This window comes from Mobula hypostoma, chromosome 3 (genome assembly GCF_963921235.1).
Source record: "Mobula hypostoma chromosome 3, sMobHyp1.1, whole genome shotgun sequence".
In the NCBI taxonomy this organism is placed as follows: domain Eukaryota; kingdom Metazoa; phylum Chordata; class Chondrichthyes; order Myliobatiformes; family Myliobatidae; genus Mobula; species Mobula hypostoma.
Genome location: NC_086099.1, coordinates 231002485 through 231024105, shown reverse-complemented (window position 1 = coordinate 231024105; position 21621 = coordinate 231002485). Strand labels below are relative to the sequence as shown.

The 21621-nt window shown below is 44.0% G+C and overlaps 1 protein-coding gene across 6 annotated transcripts in view; it reads left to right on the top strand.

Annotated features, from left to right (window-relative positions):
- Positions 1-21621, top strand: part of LOC134344616 (protein scribble homolog) — a 235861-nt gene that overhangs the window by 97339 nt on the left and 116901 nt on the right. For 5 of the 6 annotated variants that reach the window (XM_063044735.1, XM_063044733.1, XM_063044732.1 and 2 more), the window contains exons 10-11: positions 18234-18433; positions 20035-20133. In XM_063044735.1, the coding sequence (XP_062900805.1) occupies positions 18234-18433; positions 20035-20133 (299 nt within the window). The remainder of the gene's footprint in view (positions 1-18233; positions 18434-20034; positions 20134-21621) is intronic. The other variant, XM_063044734.1, reaches the window with a different exon arrangement.

Sequence of the window (21621 nt, the reverse complement as noted above, 5' to 3'; positions counted from 1 at the left end):
CGCCTCCCAGGTGCCAGGGTCCGGGATGTTTCTGATCGCGTCCAAGATATCCTGCAGTGGGAGGGAGAACAGCCAGAAGTCGTGGTACGTATTGGTACCAATGACATAGGTAGGAAAAGGGAAAAGGTCCTGAAAAAAAGAGTACGGGGAGTTAGGAAGGAAGTTGAGAAGCAGGACCGCAAAGGTAGTAATCTTGGGGTTACTGCCTGTGCCACGCGACAGTGAGTATTGGAATAGAGTGAGGTGGAGGATAAATGCGTGGCAGAGGGATTGGAGCAGGGGGCAGGGATTCAGATTTCTGGATCATTGGGACCTCTTTTGGGGCAGGTGTGACCTGTACAAAAAGGACGGGTTGCACTTGAATCCCAGGGGGACCAATATCCTGGCGGGGAGATTTGCTAAGGCTACTGGGGAGAGTTTAAACGAGGATTGCTGCGGGGTGGAAACCAAACTGAAAAGACTGGGGAAGAGGAGGTTGGCTCACAAATAGAGAAAGCTTGTAGACAGTGCGAGAGGGAGGATAGGCAGGTGATAGAGAAGGGACGCGCTCAGACCGAAGGTTTGAGTTGTGTCTATTTTAACGCAAGGGGTATTGTGAACAAAGCGGATGAGCTTAGAGCGTGGATCAGTACTTAGAGCTATGATGTGGTGGCCATTACAGAGACTTGGATGGCTCAGGGACAGGAATGGTTACTTCAAGTACTGGGTTTTAGATGTTTCAGAAAAGACAGGGAGGGAGGCAATAGAGGTGTGGGCATGGCACAGTTGATCAGAGATAGTGTCATGGCTGCAGAAAAGGTGGACGTCATGGAGGGATTGTCTACGGAGTCTCTGTGGGTGGAGGTTAGGAAGAGGAAGGGGTCAATAACTTTACTGCGTGTTATTTATAGGCCGCTCAATAGTTACAGGGATATCAAGGAGCAGATAGGGAAACGGATCCTGGAGGGATGTAATGATAACAGAGTTGTCATGATGGGAGATTTTAATTTCCCAAATATCGATTGGCATCTCCCTAGTGCAAGGGGTTTAGATGGGATGGAGTTTGTTAGGTGTGTTCAGGAAGGTTTCTTGAGACAATGTGCAGATAAGCCTACAAGAGGAGAGACTGTACCTGATTTGGTATTGGGAAATGAATCTGGTCAGGTGTCAGATCTCTCCCACTGAGAGCATTTTGGAGATGTCTGTCTGTCTAGGTACCATATCTGATGCGGACGTTGGTGACCATGGTTTTCCATACAGATCTCTCTCTCGTTCTTTGGATGACTTCCATTTCATCGATGTGTCGCCACCTGGCCTCGATGTGTAGCCAAGGTCTTCCTCTAGGTTGGCTCCCCTCAATCTTTCCAGAGAGTATGAGTTTTCTTAGTTCATCTTTCCGCATGATGTGTCCTAGCAATCTGAGTTGTCTTTCTCTTATCGTTGGTATGAGTGATCAAACTGCTTGGGCTCTTCTGAGAACTTCTTCATTTAATGTGTGTGTGGTCCATGATATTTTTAACATTCTCCTGTAGAACCATAATTCAGCTGCTTCTAGTCCCTTTTCCATTGCTGGGGAAATGGTTGGTCCAGCATTCACTTCCTTAACTCAGAATAGAATAAATGTAACACTGCAGTATTCTGTTTTTAGTGTACGTGCTCATCTTTCTGTCTGTTAATATGGTCTTCATTTTTTGGAAAGCTTCTTTCGCCATTGCTATTCTGTATTTAATATCTGTGTCGCACCTGCCATTACTTGTTATTAGGCTGCCAAGATATTTGAATTTGTTGACTTGTTTGATGTTTGTATTTCCGATCTTGATCACACATTGTGGGATGTTTGTCTCTCTGGAGATGACCACGCTTTCTGTCTTCTTGGTGTTGATTGAGAGGCCTCTGCGATTACTTTCTGCTGCCACTGTAGTGAGTAGTTCTTGAAGTTTTGTTTCTAAGTCAGCTATTAGTACGATGTCATCAGCATATCTGATGTTATTTATATTATGGCCTCCAATTGTGAATCCTTCGATGTCTTTGATACTTCTCAAGATATTTTCACTATACAGGTTGAATAAGTCTGGCGAAAAGACACAACCTTGCCTGACTCCTCTCATGATATTCACATACTCACTCACTTCTCCTATTCTGATGGATGCTGTCTGGTCCCAGTATAAGTTTCTCAAGAAACATATATCTTTCCCATCTATGTCAAGGTTTTGATGCATTTGTAGAAGATCTTGCTGTCTGACAGTGTCAAAAACTCTTGTATAGTCAATGAAACATAGGTAGATGTCTTTTTGTACCTGGATTGCTCGTTCACAGATCATCCGTAGGATGAAAATTGCATTTCTGGTTCCAGTGTTTTCCACAAAGCTGCATTGTTCTTTACTGATTTCTGGTTTTATACAGCGTCTTGCTCTCATCATGATTACTCTGAGAATAATTTTTGCCACGTGGCTCATCAGGCTTATTGTACGATGTAACTGACAATCTGTTGCTCCCTCTTTCTTTGGAACTGTGATGAACACTGTTTTACTTAAATCATCAGGTATCTCCCCATGATCATAGATTTCATTTGCTATTTCTGTTATTTTCTGTATTCCAAAATCTTCTAAGGCTAGTATCATTTCAACAGCAATGTTGTCTGGACCATTTGCTCTGTTTTGTTATGTTTTGTTTTATTTACGGCCGCTTGAATTTCTGATTTTATAATGCTAGGTCCCTCAAGATTCTTCTTTATGTTCGGGTTTTCTCCACTTTGGTCTTCAAAAAGTTCTTTTATATATTATGTCCATCTGTTTAGGATTTCCTCTTTGTTCATAATTAAGCTGCCATCTTTTGCCTTGATGCATCCACTTGCTGAGCAAAGTAATTTACCCGTTATTTCTTTAATCTTACTGTGCATCACCTTTGTTCTAGGGTTATGGGTTTGTAGCATTTCTACCTCTGAGCGTTTCTCATTTAGCCATCTGTCTTTAGCTTCTCTGCATTTTCTTTTTATTGTCTTATCAAGTTGTTGTATTCTTCTTAGTTTGATGGTTTGTTTTTGTTGCATCAATTGTATTATATCTTTAGTTAGTCATTTCTTCTTACTTTTCTGTTCTTTTCGTGGGATGGTTTCTTTTGCAGCTTCAACCATGGATTCCTTCATTATGTCCCAGGAAGATTTGCCTCCTTCATCCTGCAGCAATGAAAACGGTTTTTCACCTTGATTGTATATTCTGTTTTCAGATGAGGGTTGTTTTGTAGCTGTTGATATTCCAGTGGTTCTGATGTTGTTGGTTTCTTTAATTTTCTCATCTTTATAGACAATAGGTGCAGCAGTAGGCCATTCAGCCCTTCGAGGCAGCACTGCCATTCACTGTGATCATGGCTGATCTTCCACAATCAGTACCCCGTTCCTGCCTTCTCCCCATATCCCTTGACTCCGCTATCATTAAGAGCTCTATCTAACTTTTTCTTGAAAGCATCCAGAGAATTGGCCTCCACTGCCTTCTGAGGCAGAGCATTCCACAGATCCACAACTCTCTGGGTGAAAAAGGTTTCCTCAACTCTGTTCTAAATGGCCTACCCCTTATTCTTAATCTGTGGCCTCTGGTTCTGGACTCCCCCAACATCGGGAACATGTTTCCTGCCTCTAGCGTGTCCAATCCCTTAATAATCTTATATGTTTCAATCAGATCCTCTCTCATCCTTCTAAATTCCAATGTATACAAGCCCAGTCGCTTGTCAGTGACTGATGAACAAGGACACCTGGATCTCGTTGTACTTCCCCTGTTCCTAACTTGACACCATTCAAATAGTAATCTGCCTTCCTGTTCTTGCCACCAAAGTGGATAACTTCACAGTTATCCACATTAAACTGCATCTGCAATGCATCTGCCCACTCACCCAACCTGTTCAAGTCACCCTGCATTCTCATAACATTCTCCTCACATTTCGCACTGCCACCCAGCTTTGTGTCATCTGCAAATTTGCTAATGTTACTTTTAATCCCTTCATCTAAATCATTAAAGTAAATTGTAAATAGCTGCGGTCCGAGCACCGAGTCTTGTGGTACCCCACTAGTCACTGCCTGCCATTCTGAAAGGGACCTGTTAATCCTTACTCTTTGTTTCCTGTCTGCCAACCTATTTTCTATCCATGTCAGTACCCTACCCCCAATACCATTTGCTCCAATTTTACCCGCTAAACTCCTATGTGGGACCTCATCAAAAGCTTTCTGAACGTCCAGGTATACTACATCCACTAGCTCTCCCTTGTCCATTTTCATAGTTACATCCTCAAAAGATTCCAGAAGATTAGTCAAGTATGATTTCCCCTTTGTAAATCCATGCTGACTCGGACCGATCCTATTACTGCCATCCAAATGTGCCACTATTTCATCTTTTATAATTGACTCCAGCATCTTCCCCACCACTGATGTCAGGCTAACTGGTCTATAATTGCCTGTTTTCTCTCTCCCTCCTTTCTTAAAAAGTTGGATAACATTAGCTACCCTCCAATCCACAGGAACTGATCCTGCATCTATAGAGTATTGGAAAATGATTACCAATGCGTCCACGATTTCTAGAGCCACCTCCTTAAGTACCCTTGGATGCAGACCATCAGGCCCTGGGGATTTATCAGCCTTCAGTCCCATCAGTTTACCATTTTCTGCCTAATGTGAATTTCCTTCAGTTTCTCTGTTACCCTAGGTCCTCTGGCCACTATTACATCTGGAAGATTGTTTGTGTCTTCCCTAGTGAAGACAGATCCAAAGTACCTGTTCAACTCGTCTGCCATTTCTTTGTTCCCCATAATAAATTTTACCCGTTTCTGTCTTCAAGGGCCCAACTTTGGTCTTAACTAATTTTTTCCTCTTCACATACCTAAAGAGGCTTTTACTACTTACTTTATATTCTTGGCTAGCTTACCTTCGTACCTCATCTTTTCTCCCCGTATTTCCTTTTTAGTTATCTTCTGTCGCTCTTTAAAAGTTTCCCAATCCTCTGGCTTCCCACTCATCTTTGCTATGTTATTTTTATACTGTCCTTGACTTCCGTTGTCAGCCTCGGTCGCCCCTTACTCCCCTTAGAATCTTTCTTCCTCTTTGGAATGAACTGATCCTGCACCTTCTGTATTATTCCCAGAAATACCTGCCATTGTTGTTCCACTGTCATCCCTGCTAGGGTATCTTTCCAGTCATCTTTGGCCAGCTCCTCCCTCATGGCTCCATAGTCCCGTTTGTTCAGCTGTAATACTGACACTTCCGATTTTCCCTTCTCCCTCTCAAATTGTAGATTAAAACTTATCATATTATGGTCATTACCTCCTAATGGCTCCTTTACCTCGAGTTCCCTTATCAAATCTGGTTCATTACACAACACTAGATCCAGAATTGCCTTCTCCCTGGTAGGCTCCAGTACAAGCTGCTCTAAGAATCCATCTTGGAAGCAGTCCACAAACTCCCTTTCTTGGGGTCCAGTACCAACCTGATTTTCCCAGTCTACCTGCATGTTAAAATCCCCCATAACAACTGTAGCATTACCTTTGCAACATGCCAATTTTAACTCTTGATTCAACTTACACCCTATATTCATTTTGCAAATGACTGGTATGTGATCGCTCCACAGTCTGCTCCAGGGTAGCTTTTAGATTGAGTTATCGAGTTTTTGAATCTGTTATTGATGGTTATGTAGTCGATTTGATTTTTGTTGTTCCCATCTGGGCTTCTCCATGTCCAATTCCTTCTTAGATGTTGTTTAAACCAAGTATTGGTGATTATCTGATTGTTTTACACCATGATATAAGCTTTTCTCCTCTTTCATTTCTTTCTCCCAGTCCCTGGTCTCCAACAATATGGTCTTCTCTTCCCTCACCAAGTTTTGCATTGAAGTCGCCCATGACTATGATGGCTTCTTGTGATTTGCATTCTTCTAGTGCTTTGTCTTGGGAGTGTAGAAGGCATCACTTTCTTCCTCTGAGTTTGCCATTGTGGGTGCATATACTTGGATGAATGAGATGTTGTTTTGTTGTCCTTTTAGTTTGATTAGGTTAGATTAGATTAGGTTATGAGAACACTCAGTCCTCGTTTATTGTCATTTAGAAATGCATGCATTAAAAACTGATACAATGTTCCTCCAGAATGATATCACAAGAAACACAGGACAGACCAAGAGTAAAACTGACAAAACCATGTAATTATAACATACAGTTACAAGAGTGCAAAGCAATACCGTAATTTGATAAAGAGCAGACCATGGGCATGGTTAAAAAAAAGTCTCAAAGTCCTGATATCCTCATCATCTCAGGCAGGCAATAGAAGGGAGAAACTCTCCCTGCCGTGAACCTCCAAGCACCGCAAACTTGCCGATGCAGCACCATTGGAAGCACCTGACCACAGCCGACTCTGAGTCCATCCGAAAACTTTGAGCCTCCGACCAGCCCTCCGACACCGAGCACCATCCTGTGCCGAGCGCTTCGACCCCGCCCCGGCTGCCGAGCAACAAGCAAAGCCGAGGACTCGGGGCCTTCCCCTCAGGTGATTCTGGATCACACAGTAGCAGCAGCAGTGAAGCAGGCATTTCAGAAGTTTCACCAGATGTTCCTCCATGCTCTCACGTCCGTCTCCATCAAATCAGGATTGTGCATGGCACCCTACAAATAACAGACATCACCACCGGAGTGGTCGCTGCGAGCTGTGTCGTGCCACCATCTTCTCTTCTCCTCTCCTCTTGCATCAATCTGTCTGAGATTTGCCAATATCCCAGCAGGCTCTTGGATGTTTCTTTGTCAAAGATGATTGCAACAGCCTTTTCATGTTTATCTCTTTCAGAATATATCATCCTGCAGTCGTCTGATTGGAATACTCCAGTGCCTTTCCATCTTATTTCACTTAGGCCTAGGATGCTGACTTCTAGCCTCTTCATTTCTAATTTTATGTTTTCTAGCTTACCAGCTTGGTGCAGGGTCCGAACATTCCAAGTGGCGATTCGCAGTCTCTTGTTCTTGTATGACGATACGGGCTCACCTGTCTGTTTACATGATATCCCGTACCGAGTGAGGTGTCTGCACTATTTGGAAGTGGGCCGCCATTTACACTGTTGTCTTTTACATTTGTGTATGTATTAATCATGGTTTTACTAGGGATAAAATTCAAGAAGCAGCTTCCCCTTGCTTGCTTCCAATGCAGTGTCTTTACAAGACGGGTGCCCTGACCATTGTCCTATTAGAAGGATCTACTGCTCAGCGTCAGAGAAGCAGGAACCATCGATTGTGTTACTCATAACTTGCCTTCTGCTTCATACACCACCTGCATTCCGTGGCTTCACTGTAACCCAACTAGGGAGGCTAACAGGTGCTACACCTTGCCTAAGTGTGACCTGGAGGGAGCTATGGTTAATGGAAACCTCATTACCCAAAGCAAATGCTCCACAGCCGGATGCAGTTTATCCTCATTTTGGAGATAGTGATCATAATTCTATCTCCTTTACAATAGCATTGGAGAGAGATAGGAACAGACAAGTTAGGAAAGTTAGGACACATTAGTGGGATTGTATTACAGACCACCCAATAGTCAACGAGACTTGGAAGAGCAAATCTGCAGAGAGATAGCAGGCAACTGCAGGAAACATAAAGTTATGGTGGTAGGGGATTTTAATTTTCCATACATTGATTGGGACTCCCATACTGTTAGGGGTCAAGATGGATTAGAGTTTGTAAAATGTGTTCAGGAAAGTTTTCTAAATCAATATATAGAGGGACCAACTAGAGGGGATGCAATATTGGATCTCCTGTTAGGTAACGAATTAGGGCAAGTGACAGAAGTCTGTGTAGGGGAGCACTTTGGTTCCAGTGATCATAACACCACTAGTTTCCATTTGATCATGGACAAGGATAGATCTGGTCCTAGGGTTGAGGTTCTGAACTGGAAGAAGGCCAAATTTGAAGAAATGAGAAAGGATCTGAAAAGCGTGGATTGGGACAGGTTGTTCTCTGGCAAAGATGTGATTGGTAGGTGGGAAGCCTTCAAAGGGGAAATTTTGAGAGTGCAGAGTTTGTATGTTCCTGTCAGGATTAAAGGCAAATTGAATAGGAATAAGGAACCTTGGTTCTCAAGGGATATTGCAACTCTGATAAAGAAGAGGGAGTTGTATGAAATGTATAGGAAACAGGGGGTAAATCAGGTGCTTGAGGAGTATAAGAAGTGCAAGAAAATACTCAAGAAAGAAATCAGGAGGGCTAAAAGAAGACATGAGGTTGCCTTGGCAGTCAAAGTGAAGGATAATCCAAAGAGCTTTTACAAGTATATTAAGAGCAAAAAGATTGTAAGGGATAAAATTGGTCCTCTTGAAGATCAGAGTGGTCGGCTTTGTGCGGAACCAAAGGAAATGGGAGAGATCTTAAATAGGTTTTTTGCGTCTGTACTTACTAAGGAAGCTGGCATGAAATCTATGGAATTGAGGGAATCAAGTAGTGAGACCATGGAAACTGAACAGATTGAAAAGGAGGAGGTGCTTGCTGTCTTGAGGAAAATTTAAAGTGGATAAATCCCCGGGACCTGACAGAGTGTTCCCTCGGACCTTGAAGGAGACTAGTGTTGAAATTGCGGGGGCCCTGGCAGAAATATTTAAAATGTCGCTGTCTACGGGTGAAGTGCCGGAGGATTGGAGAGTGGCTCATGTTGTTCCGTTGTTTAAAAAAGGATCGAAAAGTAATCCGGGAAATTATAGGCCGGTGAGTTTAACGTCAGTAGTAGGTAAGTTATTGGAGGGAGAACTAAGAGACAGAATCTACGGGCATTTGGATAGACAGGGGCTTATTAGGGAGAGTCAACGTGGCTTTGTGCGTGGTAGGTCATGTTTGACCAATCAGTTGGAGTTTTTCAAGGAGGTTACCAGGAAAGTGGATGAAGGGAAGGCAGTGGATATTGTCTACATGGACTTCAGTAAGGCCTTTGACAAGGTCCCGCATGGGAGGTTAGTTAGGAAAATTCAGTCACTAGGTATACATGGAAAGGTGGTAAATTGGATTAGACATTGGCTCGATGGAAGAAGCCAGAGAGTGGTGGTAGAGAATTGCTTCTCTGAGTGGAGGCCTGTGACTAGTGGTGTGCCACAGGGATCAGTGCTGGGTCCATTGTTATTTGTCATCTATATCAATGATCTGGATGATAATGTGGTAAATTGGATCAGCAAGTTTGCTGATGATACAAAGATTGGAGGTGTAGTAGACAGTGAGGAAGGTTTTCAGAGCCTGCAGAGGGACTTGGACCAGCTGGAAAAATGGGCTGAAAAATGGCAGATGGAGTTTAATACTGACAAGTGTGAGGTATTGCACGTTGGAAGGACAAACCAACGTAGAACATACAGGGTTAATGGTAAGGCACTGAGGAGTGTAGTGGAACAGAGGGATCTGGGAATACAGATACAAAATTCCCTAAAAGTGTCGTCACAGGTAGATAGGGTCGTAAAGAGAGCTTTTGGTACATTGGCCTTTATTAATCAAAGTATTGAGTATAAGAGCTGGAATGTTATGATGAGGTTGTATAAGGCATTGGTGAGACCGAATCTGGAGTATTGTGTTCAGTTTTGGTCACCAAATTACAGGAAGGATATAAATAAGGTTGAAAGAGTGCAGAGAAGGTTTACAAGGATGTTGCCGGGACTTGAGAAACTCAGTTACAGAGAAAGGTTGAATAGGTTAGGACTTTATTCCCTAGAGCTTAGAAGAATGAGGGGAGATTTGATAGAGGTATATAAAATTATGACGGGTATAGATAGAGTGCATGCAAGTAGGCTTTTTCCACTGAGGCAAGGGGAGAAAGAAACCAGAGGACATGGGTTAAGGGTGAGGGGGGAAAAGTTTAAAGGGAACATTAGGGGGGGCTTCTTCACGCAGAGAGTGGTGGGAGTATGGAATGAGCTGCCAGACGAGACATTTAAGAATAAATTGGACAGATACATGGATGGGAGGTGTATGGAGGGATATGGTCCGTGTGCAGGTCAGTGGGACTAGGCAGAAAATGGTTCGGCACAGCCAAGAAGGGCCAAAAGGCCTGTTTCTGTGCTGTAGTTTTTATAGTTTCTATGGTTCTATAGAAAGCATTTAATTGGAGTAAGGGGAATTATGAGGCTGTCAGGCAGGAAACTGGAAGCTTAAATTGGGAACAGATGTTCTCGGAAAAGTACGGAAGAAATGTGGCAAATGTTCAGGGGATATTTGTGTGGAGTTCTGCATAGGAATGTTTCAATGAGACAGGGAGTTACGGTAGGGTACAGGAACTGTGGTGTACAAAGGCTGTAAAAATCTAGTCGAAAAGGAAAGCTTACAAAATGTTCAGAGAGCTAGGTAATGTTAGAGATCTAGAAGATTATAAGGCTAACAGGAAGGAGCTGAAAAAGGAAATTAGGAGAGCCAGAAGGGGCCATGAAAAGGCCTTGGTGGGCAGGATTAAGAAAAACCCTAAGGCATTCTACAAGTATGTGGAGAGCAAGAGGATAAGACGTGAAAGAATAGGACCTATCAAGTGTGACAGTGGGAAAGTGTGTATGGAACCGGAGGAAATAGCAGAGGTACTTAATGAGTACTTTACTTCACTATTCACTATGGAAAAGGATCTTGTGATTGTAGTGCTGACTTGCAGCAGACTGAAAAGCTTGAGCATGTGGATATGAAGAAAGAGGATGTGCTGTGGCTTTTGAAAAACACCAAGTTGGATAAGTCGCCGGGACCGGATGAGATGTACCCCAGGCTACTTGGGAGGCGAGGGAGGAGACTGCTGAGCCTCTGGCGATAATATTTGCTTCATCAATAGGGATGAGAGAGGTTACGGAGGATTGGAGGGTTGCGGATGTTGTTCCTTTATTGAAGAAAGGGAGTAGAGATAGCCTAGGAAATTATAGACCAGTGAGTCTTACTTCAGTGGTTGGTAAGTTGATGGAGAAGATCTTAAGAGACAGGATTTATGAATATTTGGAGAGGTATAATATGATTAAGAATCATCAGCATGGCTTTGTCAAGGGCAGATTGTGCCTTACAAGCCTGATTCAATTTTTTGAGGATGTGACTAAACACATTGATGAAGGAAGTGCAGTAGATGTCGTGTATATGGATTTCAGCAAGGCATTTGATAAGGTAACCCATTCAAGGCTTATTGAGAAAGTAAGGAGGCATGGGATCCAAGGGGACATTGCTTTATGGATCCAGAACTGGATTGCCCACAGAAGGCAAAGAGTTGTTGTAGACGAGTCATATTCTGCACGGAGGTCAGTGACCAGTGGTGTGCCTCAGGGACCCTTAACCTTCGTGTGAAGTGGTTCATTTTGGAGGTCAAATATGATGGCAGAATATAGTATTAATGGTAAGACTCTTGGCAGTGTGGAGGATCAGAGGGATCTTTGGGTCTGAGTCCATAGGACACTCAAAGCAGCTACACAGGCTGACTCTGTGGTTAAGAAGGCATACGGTGCATTGGCCTTCATCAACCATGGGTTTGAGTTTAACATCTGAGCGATAATGTTGCAGCTATATAGGACCCTGGTCAGACCCCACTTGGAGTACTGTGCTCAGTTCTGGTCATCTCACTACAGGAAGGATGTGGAAACCATAGAAAGGGTGCAGAGGAGATTTACAAGGATGTTGCCTGGATTGGCAACCGTGCCTTATGAGAATAGTTTGAGTGAACTTGGCCTTTTCTCCTTGGAGCGATGGAGGATGAGAGGTGACCTGTCAGAGGTGTATAAGATGATGAGAGGCATTGATAGTGTGGATAGTCAGAAGCTTTTTCCCAGGGCTGAAATGGTTGCCACAAGGGGACACAGGTTTAAGGTGCCTGGAAGTAGGTACAGAGGAGAAGTCAGGGGTAAGTTGTTTTTTTATGTAGACAGTGGTGAGTGCGTGGAATGGGCTGCTGGCGATGGTACTGGGGATGGATACAATAGGGTCTTATAAGGGACTCTTCAGTAAGTGCATGGAGCTTAGAAAAACAGAGGCCTATGGGTAACCCTAGGTGATTTCTAAAGAAAGGACATGTTCAGCACAGCATTGTGGGCTAAAGGCCTTGTATTATGCTGTACGTTTTCTGTTGCTATATTTCCTTCAGGGGATATCTTGCTTGATGAACCTATTGGAATTCTTTGAGGTGATTACACTTAGGGAATGCAGTGGGATGTTGTATATTTGGACTTTCAGAAGGCCTTTGTCAAGGTGCTACACATGAGGCTACTTAGAAACATAGAAAACCTACAGCACAATACAGGCCCATCGGCCCACAAAGTTGTGCCGAACACGTCCCTACCCTAGAAATTACTAGGCTTACCCATAGCCCTCTATTTTTGGTAGTAGAAATGAATTTGCGGACTAAATGGGGAGAAAATCCAGAAATCTGACTTGCAGAGGGACTTGGGAGTTCTTGTGCAGAACACCCTGAAGATTAACTTGCAGGTTGAGTCAGTGCTGAGGAAGGCAAATGCCATGTTACATTCATTTCAAGAGGTCTAGAATCCAAGAGCAAAGATGTGATGCTGAGGCATTATAAGGTACTGGTGAGGCCTCACCTTGAGTATTGTGAACAGTTTTGGGCTCCTCATCTTAGAAAAGATGTGCTGGCATTGGAGAGGGTCCAGAGGTTGTTCACAAGGATGATTCCAGGAATGAAAGGTTATCATACGAGGAACGTCTGATGACTCTGGGTCTGTACTCGCTAGACTTCCAGAAGTATGAAGGGGGATCTCATTGAAACCTTCCAAATGTTGAAAGGCTTAGACAAGTGGATGTGGAAAGGATGTTTCCCACGGTGGGAGAGTCCAGGACAAGAGGGCACAGCCTCAGGATAGAGGGGCAGAGAAATTTTTTTTTTTAGCCAAAGGATGGTGAATTTGTGGAATTTGTTGCCACGTGCAGCTGTGGAGGCCAGGTCGTCGGGTTCATTTAAGGTAGAGATTGATAGGTTCTTGATTGGATGTTAGAGATTGATAGGTTCTTGATTGGATGTGACATCAAAGGCTACAGGGAGAAGGCCGAGAACGGGGGTTGATTCGATCAGCCAGATGGCCTAATTCTGCTCCCATGTCTAATGGTCTTATGGAATGTGGGAGGAAACTGGAGCCTCTGTTGGAAGCCCCTCACAGTTATACAGAAGAATTGAACAGCAGTGGAATTGAATCCAAGTCGCTCGCACTGAGCAGCGTTATACTAACCATTCTGCTACTGTGCCACCCTTGCTCTGATATATACATGCCAAATAAAGCTAATCTGATTGTTCAAGAGAGTCTAGGTGTGCATTGCCAAGGAAGTGTGGGAATATCAGAATGTGCTGTCTACACAGGACTGAACGAGGAGCTCACACCGAGTCTACACATGGGCAGAGTACAGTGCCACAGAGTACAGAGTTCACAGTTACAATTGGCTAACTATTATCACATTTTCAGAGGTGCAGTGGAAAGCTTGGCTTGCGTATTTACTGTTCATGTGAATCAGATCATTATACAGCACATTGAGGTAGAGCAAGGTAAAACAACAACAGAATGCAAAATAATGTGTTGCAGGTTAAAAAGGATAACGTGTGAGATTATAGTGGGGTAAAGGGCGTGGAAAAGATTCACAAAGATGTTGCCAGAACTGGAGGCTTTGAGTTGCTGAAGGTAACCTTGGAAAATCATAAGGGGCATATAGAACATAGAATAGTACAGCACAGTACAGGCCCTTCGGCCCACAATGTTGTGCTGACCCTCAAACCCTGCCTCTCATATAAGCCCCCACCTTAAATTCCTCCATATACCTGTCTAGTAGTCTCTTAAACTTCACTAGTGTATCTGCCTCCACCACTGACTCAGGCAATGCATTCCATGCTCCAACCACTCTCTGAGTAAAAAACCTTCCTCTAATATCCCCCTTGAACTTCCCACCCCTTACCTTAAAGCCATGTCCCCTTGTATTGAGCAGTGGTGCCCTGGGGAAAAGGTGCTGGCTATCCACTCTATCTATTCCTTTTATTATCTTGTACACCTCTATCATGTCTCCTCTCATCCTCCTCCTCTCCAAAGAGTAAAGCCCTAGCTCCCTTAATCTCTGATCATAATGCATACTCTCTAAACCAGGCAGCATCCTGGTAAATCTCCTCTGTACCCTTTCCAATGCTTCCACATCCTTCCTATAGTGAGGCGACCAGAACTGGACGCAGTACTCCAAGTGTGGCCTAACCAGAGTTTTATAGAGCTGCATCATTACATCGTGACTCTTAAACTGTATCCCTTGACTTATGAAAGCTAACACCCCATAAGCTTTCTTAACTACCCTATCCACCTGTGAGACAACTTTCAGGGATCTGTGGACATGTACCCCCAGATCCCTCTGCTCCTCCACACTACCAAGTATCCTGCCATTTACTTTGTACTCTGCCTTGGAGTTTGTCCTTCCAAAGTGTACCACCTCACACTTCTCCAGGTTGAACTCCATCTGCCACTTCTCAGCCCACTTCTGCATCCTATCAATGCCACTCTGCAATCTTTGACAATCCTCTACACTATCTACAACACCACCCTTCTACTCCTACATCCAGGTCGTTAATAAAAATCACGAAAAGTAGAGGTCCCAGAACTGATCCTTGTGGGACACCACTAGTCACATTCCTCCAGTCTGAATATTTTCCCTCCATTACCACCCTCTGCCTTCTGCAGGCAAGCCAATTCTGAATCCACCTGGTCACACTTCCCTGGATCCCATGCCTTCTGACTTTCTGAATAAGTCTACCATGTGGAACCTTGTCAAATGCCTTACTAAAATCCATATAGATCACATCCACTGCACTACCCTCATCTATATGCCTGGTCACCTCCTCAAAGAACTCTATCAGGCTTGTTAGACACGATCTGCCCTTCACAAAGCCATGCTGACTGTCCCTGATCAGACCATAATTCTCTAAATACCCATAAATCCTATCTCTAAGAATCTCTTCCAACAGCTTTCCCACCACAGACATAAGGCTCACTGGTCTATAATTACCTGGACTATCCCTACTACCTTTTTTGAACAAGGGGACAACATTCATTTCCCTCCAATCCTCCGGTACCATTCCCGTGGACAACGAGGACATAAAGATCCTAGCCAGAGGCTCAGCAATCTCTTCCCTCGCCTCGTGGAGCAGCCTGGGGAATATTCCATCAGGCCCCAGGGTCTTATCTGTCCTAATGTATTTTAACAACTCCAACAGCTCCTCTCCCTTAATATCAACATGCTCCAGAACATCAACCTCACTCATATTGTCCTCACCATCATCAAGTTCCCTCTCATTGGTGAATACCGAAGAGAAGTATTCATTGAGGACCTCGCTCACTTCCACAGCCTCCAGGCGCATCTTCCCACCTTTATCTCTAATTGGTCCTACCTTCACTCCTGTCATCCTTTTTTTCTTCACATAATTGAAGAGTGCCTTGGGGTTTTCCTTTACCCTACTCGCCAAAGCCTTCTCATGCCCCCTTCTTGCTCTTCTCAGCCCCTTCTTAAGCTTCTTTCTTGCTTCCCTATATTCCTCAATAGACCCATCTGATCCTTGCTTCCTAATCCTCCTGTATGCTGCCTTCTTCCACCTGACTAGATTTTCCACCTCACTTGTCACCCATGGTTCCTTCACCCTACCATTCTTCATCTTCCTCACTGGGACAAATTTATCCCTAACATCCTGCAAGGATCTCTAAACATTGACCACATGCCCACAGTACATTTCCCTGCAAAAGCATCATCCCAATTCACACCCGCAAGTTCTAGCCCTATAGCCTCATAATTTGCCCTTCCCCAATTAAAAATTTTCCTGTCCTCTCTGATTCTATCCTTGTCCATCATAATGCTAAAGGCCAGGGAGTGGAGGTCACTGTCCCCCGGATGCTCACCCACTGAGAGATCTGTGACCTGACCGGGTTCATTACCTAGTACTAGATCCAGTATGGCATTGCCCCTAGTCGGCCTGTCCACATACTGTGACATGAATCCGTCCTGGACACACTTAACAAACTCTGCCCCATCTAAACCTTTGGAACTAATCAGGTGCCAATCAATATTAGGGAAGTCACCCATGATAACAACCCTGTTATTCTTGCACCTTTCCAAAATCTGCCTCCCAATCTGCTCCTCTGTATCTCTACTGCTACCAGGGGGCCTATAGAATACCCCCAATAGAGTAACTGCTCCCTTCCTGTTCCTGACTTCCACCCATATTGATTCAAAAGTGGATCGTGCTACATTACCCACCCTTTCTGGAGCTGTAATAGTATCCCTGACCAGTAATACCACCCCTCCTCCCCTTTTTCTGCCCTCTCTATCCCTTGTAAAGCACTGAAATCCAGGAATATTGAGAATCCATTCCTGCCCTGGTGCCAGCCAAGTCTCTGTAATGGCCACTACATCATAATTCCATGTATGTATCCAAGCTCTCAGTTCATCACCTTTGCTCCTGATGCTTCCTGCATTGAGGTACACACATTTCAGCCCTTCTACCTTTCTGTCCTTACACCGTTTATTCTTCTTCTCTTTCCTCAGCGCCTCTCTGTGTGTTAGATCTGGCTTTACTCCATGTACTTCTTTCACTGCTCTATCGCTCTGGGTCCCATCCCCCTTGCAAATTAGTTTAAACCCTCCCGAACCATGCTAGCAAACCTACCTGCAAGGATATTGGTCCCCCTTGAGTTCAGGTACAGTCCATCCAATCTGTACAGGTCCCACCTTCCCCAGAAGAGATCCCAATGATCCAAAAATCTGAAACCCTGCTCCCTGCACCAACTCCTCAGCCACGCATTCAACTGCCATCTCCTCCAATTCTTACCATCTCTGTCACGTAGCACTGGCAGCAATCCTGAGAACGCCACCCTTGAGGTCCTGTTCTTCAGCCTTCTGCCTAGTTCCCGAAACTCACACTTCAGGACCTCATCCCTCTTCCTGCCTATGTCGTTGGTCCCAACATGTATCACGACTTCTGGTTGCTTTCCCTCTCGTACCAGGATGTCGTGCACCCGGTCAGAGACATCCCGGACCCTGGCACCCGGGAAGCAATAAACCATGCGGGTGTCCTTCTCATGTCCACAAAATCACCTGTCTGCTCCCCGACTATAGAGTCTGCAATGACGACAGCTCTCCTCTTTTCCGTCCCACCCATCGGCACCACCGGGTCAGACTCAGTGCCGGAGGCCCTGCCACCGTGGCTCACACCTGGTCGGTCGTCCCCGCCAACAGTATCCAGGATGGTAAACTTAGTATTCAGAGCAGTGGCTACAGGGGTGCTCTGCACTACCTGTCTGCTCACCTTTGCTTTCTCCCCTCTGACTGTCACCCAACGACCTGCTTCCGACAGCCTAGGTGTGACTACCTCCCTGTAGCTCTCATCTATGACTGCCTCATTCTCCCTTATGAGTCGAAGGTCATCTAGCTGCTGCTCCAGATTCCTTACACGGTCTTCCAGATCACCCAGCTGTATGTACTTCTGGCAGATGTGACTCTGCGGGAGAGGGGCGTTCCCCCAAGACTGCCACATCTCACATAGAGAAGGTGAAAGTCAGTTTGTTCCCCATGTGAAAGGAGACTGAGAGACGGTTGATGAAGGCGGTGGGGGAAGTGCGAAGATTTAAAAGGAACTGGTTGTTACATTGGTGGTGCTGGTGGGATCTTTGTTCAAAGCTCAGAGTAAATTTATTATTAAACTGCATGTATGTCACGATACACAGCCCCGAGAATCATTTTCTTATGGGCATACTCAGTACAAATCCGTAATGGAAGAAGAACAGTAATAGATTCACTGAAAGACTGCAATACAAAAAGAAAGAAATAATAATAAATAAATAAGAAATAAAAAACGAGTACCGGAGCTGAAGAGCCCTAGAAAGTGAGTCCATCAGTTGTGGGAACATTACAGTGATGGGGCAAAGTGAAGTTGAGTGAAGTTATCCACATGCTTCAAGTGCCTGATGGTTGAGGGGTAATAACTGTCCCTGAACCTGGTGGTGTGAGTCCTGAGGCTCCTGTATTTTCTTTCTGATGGCAACATTCTTGTTGTATTCATAGTAAATACCAAGAATCAAACAAAATAATAGTAATAAATAAATGTAATAAAAATTGAGATATGAGATGAAGAGCCTTGAAAATGGGTCTATAGGTTGTTGAAGGGTATGCTGAATTGTGTTATTAAAACCTTTTCCCAGCATTCTTTGATGTTAAGAATATTGAAACATCTTGCAACATTAAAGGATCACGTAGAACTGCGAGCATTACTATTTTTCCTGGATTCATTTCAGACACTTCCCAAGTCGCTTGGAAAGCTGAAGTTGCTGACAAATCTGAATGTGGATCGGAACAGACTGGTGGATCTTCCGGCTGAACTGGGAGGCTGTGCAAGTTTAAATGTACTGAGTCTCCGAGACAACAGACTAACACATCTCCCACCTGAACTGGCCAAGGCGTCTGAGATCCATGTTCTGGATGTGGCTGGGAACAGGTATGACAGAGAGATGTATGAGTTTCAGTACATGGGAGTTATTGTAGTGTTCACACAGGGATTACACACTTTTACCCAGGGTATGACACAGACAGTATGGAAGGTTAACTTGCAGGTTCAGTTGGAGGTGAGGAAGGCAAATGCCATGTTACATTCATTTCAAGATGTATAGAATACAAGAGCAAGTAAGTGATGCTGCGACTTTATAAGGCACTGGTGAGGCCTCACCTTGGTATTGTGAACAGCTTTGGGCCCCTCATCTTAGAGAAGATGTGCTGGTATTGGAGAGGGTTGAGAGGAGTTTCACAAGGATGATTCCAGGAATGAATGATTTATCATACGAGGAACGTTTGATGGCTCTGGGTCTGTACTCGCTTGGAATTCAGAATGATCGGGGGGATCTCATTGAAACCTTTTGAATGTTGAAAGGCCTAGGCAGTGTAGATGTGGAAAGGATGTTTCTCATGGTGGGAGAGTCAAGGACAAGAGGGCACAGCCTCAGGATAGATGGGCGCCCTATTCAAAACAGAGATGTGAAGAAATTTCTTCAGCCAAAGGGTGGTGAATTTGTGGAATTTGTTGCCACATGCAGCTATAGAGGCCAGGTCGTTGGGTGTATTTAAGATTGATAGATTCTTGATTGGACATAGCATCAAAGGTTATGGGGAGAAGGGTGGGAACTGGGGTTGAGGAGGAGATGTAAAAAAAAAAGGATCAGCCATTTGATGGGTCAGTTGGCCTAATTCTGCTCTTACGTCTTTTGGTGTTACTTGGGATATAGGTTCAGGAGAGATAAGGGGTCTTGCATTTTTTTTTATTAACGTCAAAGTACTGAGATGAAATTACTGGGGAGATTGTTCAGTGAGGCTCTTATTAAATGAGCTGGGAAAAAAAAAGAAAGGGATGATCAACTTGCAACACATATAATATGCTGGAGGAACCTAGCATCTATGGATAAAAGTACATCGATGTTTCGGGCTGAGACCCTTCATCAAGGATGATCACCTTGTTGGGATTATATTCTAAACCCTCCTAAGAGTTAATAGAAATTTAAGGCATAAATATGTTGAGAGATTATGGAAAATTGCAAGAATACTGGAGTTGTCATAGTAGGGGATTTTAACTTCCCTTCAATAGACTTGGACTGCCATAGTGGTAACGGCTTAAATGAGGTGGAATTCATTAAGTTTTCTTGGGCACTATAGAGGATTGTACAAGGGAGAGTGCAAAGGATGAGTTACTCGTGTGTAAAAGGACAGGACAAGGAGAGTACTGTGGGACCAGAGACCAGAGTTCTGCTAGTTAAAGTACTATTGAAAAGGATAGAACTGGTCCAAAGGTTCAAGTTCCAAACTGAAGCAAGTTGAATGTTGATGGTATTAGACAGAAAAGTGCGGGAGTTGATTTATTATAAGAGATAGCAACATAATTAGGCCATTCATCCCATTCTGCCTGTAACCTATGATGCTGTTATTAATCAAGAACCTATCAACATCCTCTTTAAATATACCCAATAACTTGACCTCCACAGTTGTCTTTAGCAATGAATTCTACAGATTCACCATCTGGCTAAAAATGTCCCCTTCATTTCTGTTCCAAAGGGACATTCTTGTATTGAAGCAGTGCCGTCTGGTCCTAAACTCTCTCACCACTGGAAACATCCTCTCCACATCTACTCTATCTAGGTCTTTCAGTATATGGTAGGTGACTGGTGTATTTGTCATGCTCGTGTGAAAAAGTTGCTGCTGGAGTGTCTTTTAAATTTTTCCTATCTCACCCTAAATCTATGCCCCTTAGTTATGGACTGCCCTACTCTGGGGAAAAGTGTACCTTACCTAGCCCTCCATTCTCCTACATTCCAGGAAATAACGGCCTAGGCTGGCCATTCTCTCCCTTTATTTCAAGCCCTCTCGTCCTGGCAACATCCTCGTAAGTACTCCCTGCACTCTTTCCAGTTTAACTACATCTTTGCTGTAACGGGGTGATCCAAACTGTACACAGTACCCAAGTGTGGCCTCACCAATGAATTCTACAATTGCAACATAATGTTCCAACTCCTGTACACAGTGCCCTAAATTATGAAGGTCAGTATGCTAAATAGCTTCACTCTGTCTACCTGTGAAGCCACTTTAAGTGAGCTAGGAGCTCGTGCACAGTTTCAATGAACTATGAACTTCAGCTCCTAGGTCCCTCTGTTCCTACCGCCCCCGCCCCCCCGGATGCCCGACCATTTATAATACAAGTCCTACAGTGGTTTAACTTTCAAAATGCATCACCTGGGGTTGAAATTTATTTGACACTTATCAGACCACTTCACTAACTGATTTAAGATTCTATAATCTATCATAACCATCTTCACCTTCAACAGCCAGTAATGTTTCATCTGCAAAATTACTAAGAAAGCCTTTCACTTTTATATCCAAATAATTTACATAAAAAAGACATTCCTTCTACCAAAGTGCAAACCGTACACTTCCCTACCCTATATTTCATCAGCCACTTCTTGCCCATTTTCCCAATTTGTCCAAGTCCTTTTGCAGTCTCTTTGCTTCCTCAACACTACCTACCCTCTACCTGTCTTCATATCGCCCCCAAACTTGGCCACAAAGCCACCAATTCCTTCATCCAAATAATTGACATATCAGGAAATGAGGTGGTCCGAACACTATTCCCTAGTATACCACTAGGCACTGGCAGCCAATAAGAAAAGGCTCTCCTTATTCCCTCCCTTTGCCTCCTGCCAGTCAGCCAATCTATCCATGCTCATATATCCATCCTGTAATACCATGGGCTCCTATCTTGATAAGCAGCCTCATGTGTGGCATCTTGTTAAAAGTCTTCTAAAAATCCAAATAAACAACATCTACTGTCTCTTCTTGCTCTATCCTGCCTGTTATCTCCTCAAAGAATTTGTCAGGAAGGACTTTCCCTGAAGGAAACCATGCTGACTTCAATCTATTCTTCCATGTGTCTCTAAGTACCTTATCCTTAATAATGGACTCCAGCACTTTTCCCACCATTGAAGTCAGGTTAACTGGCTAATACTCTCCTTTCTTCTGTGTTGTACTTTTCTGTGACTCCATGATTCTGCCTTCCTTCCTTGAAGAGTGGAAAGGCGTTTGCAATTTTCCAGTCCTCAGCAACCATTCTGGAATCTAGATATTCTTGATTGATCATTGCTAATGCTT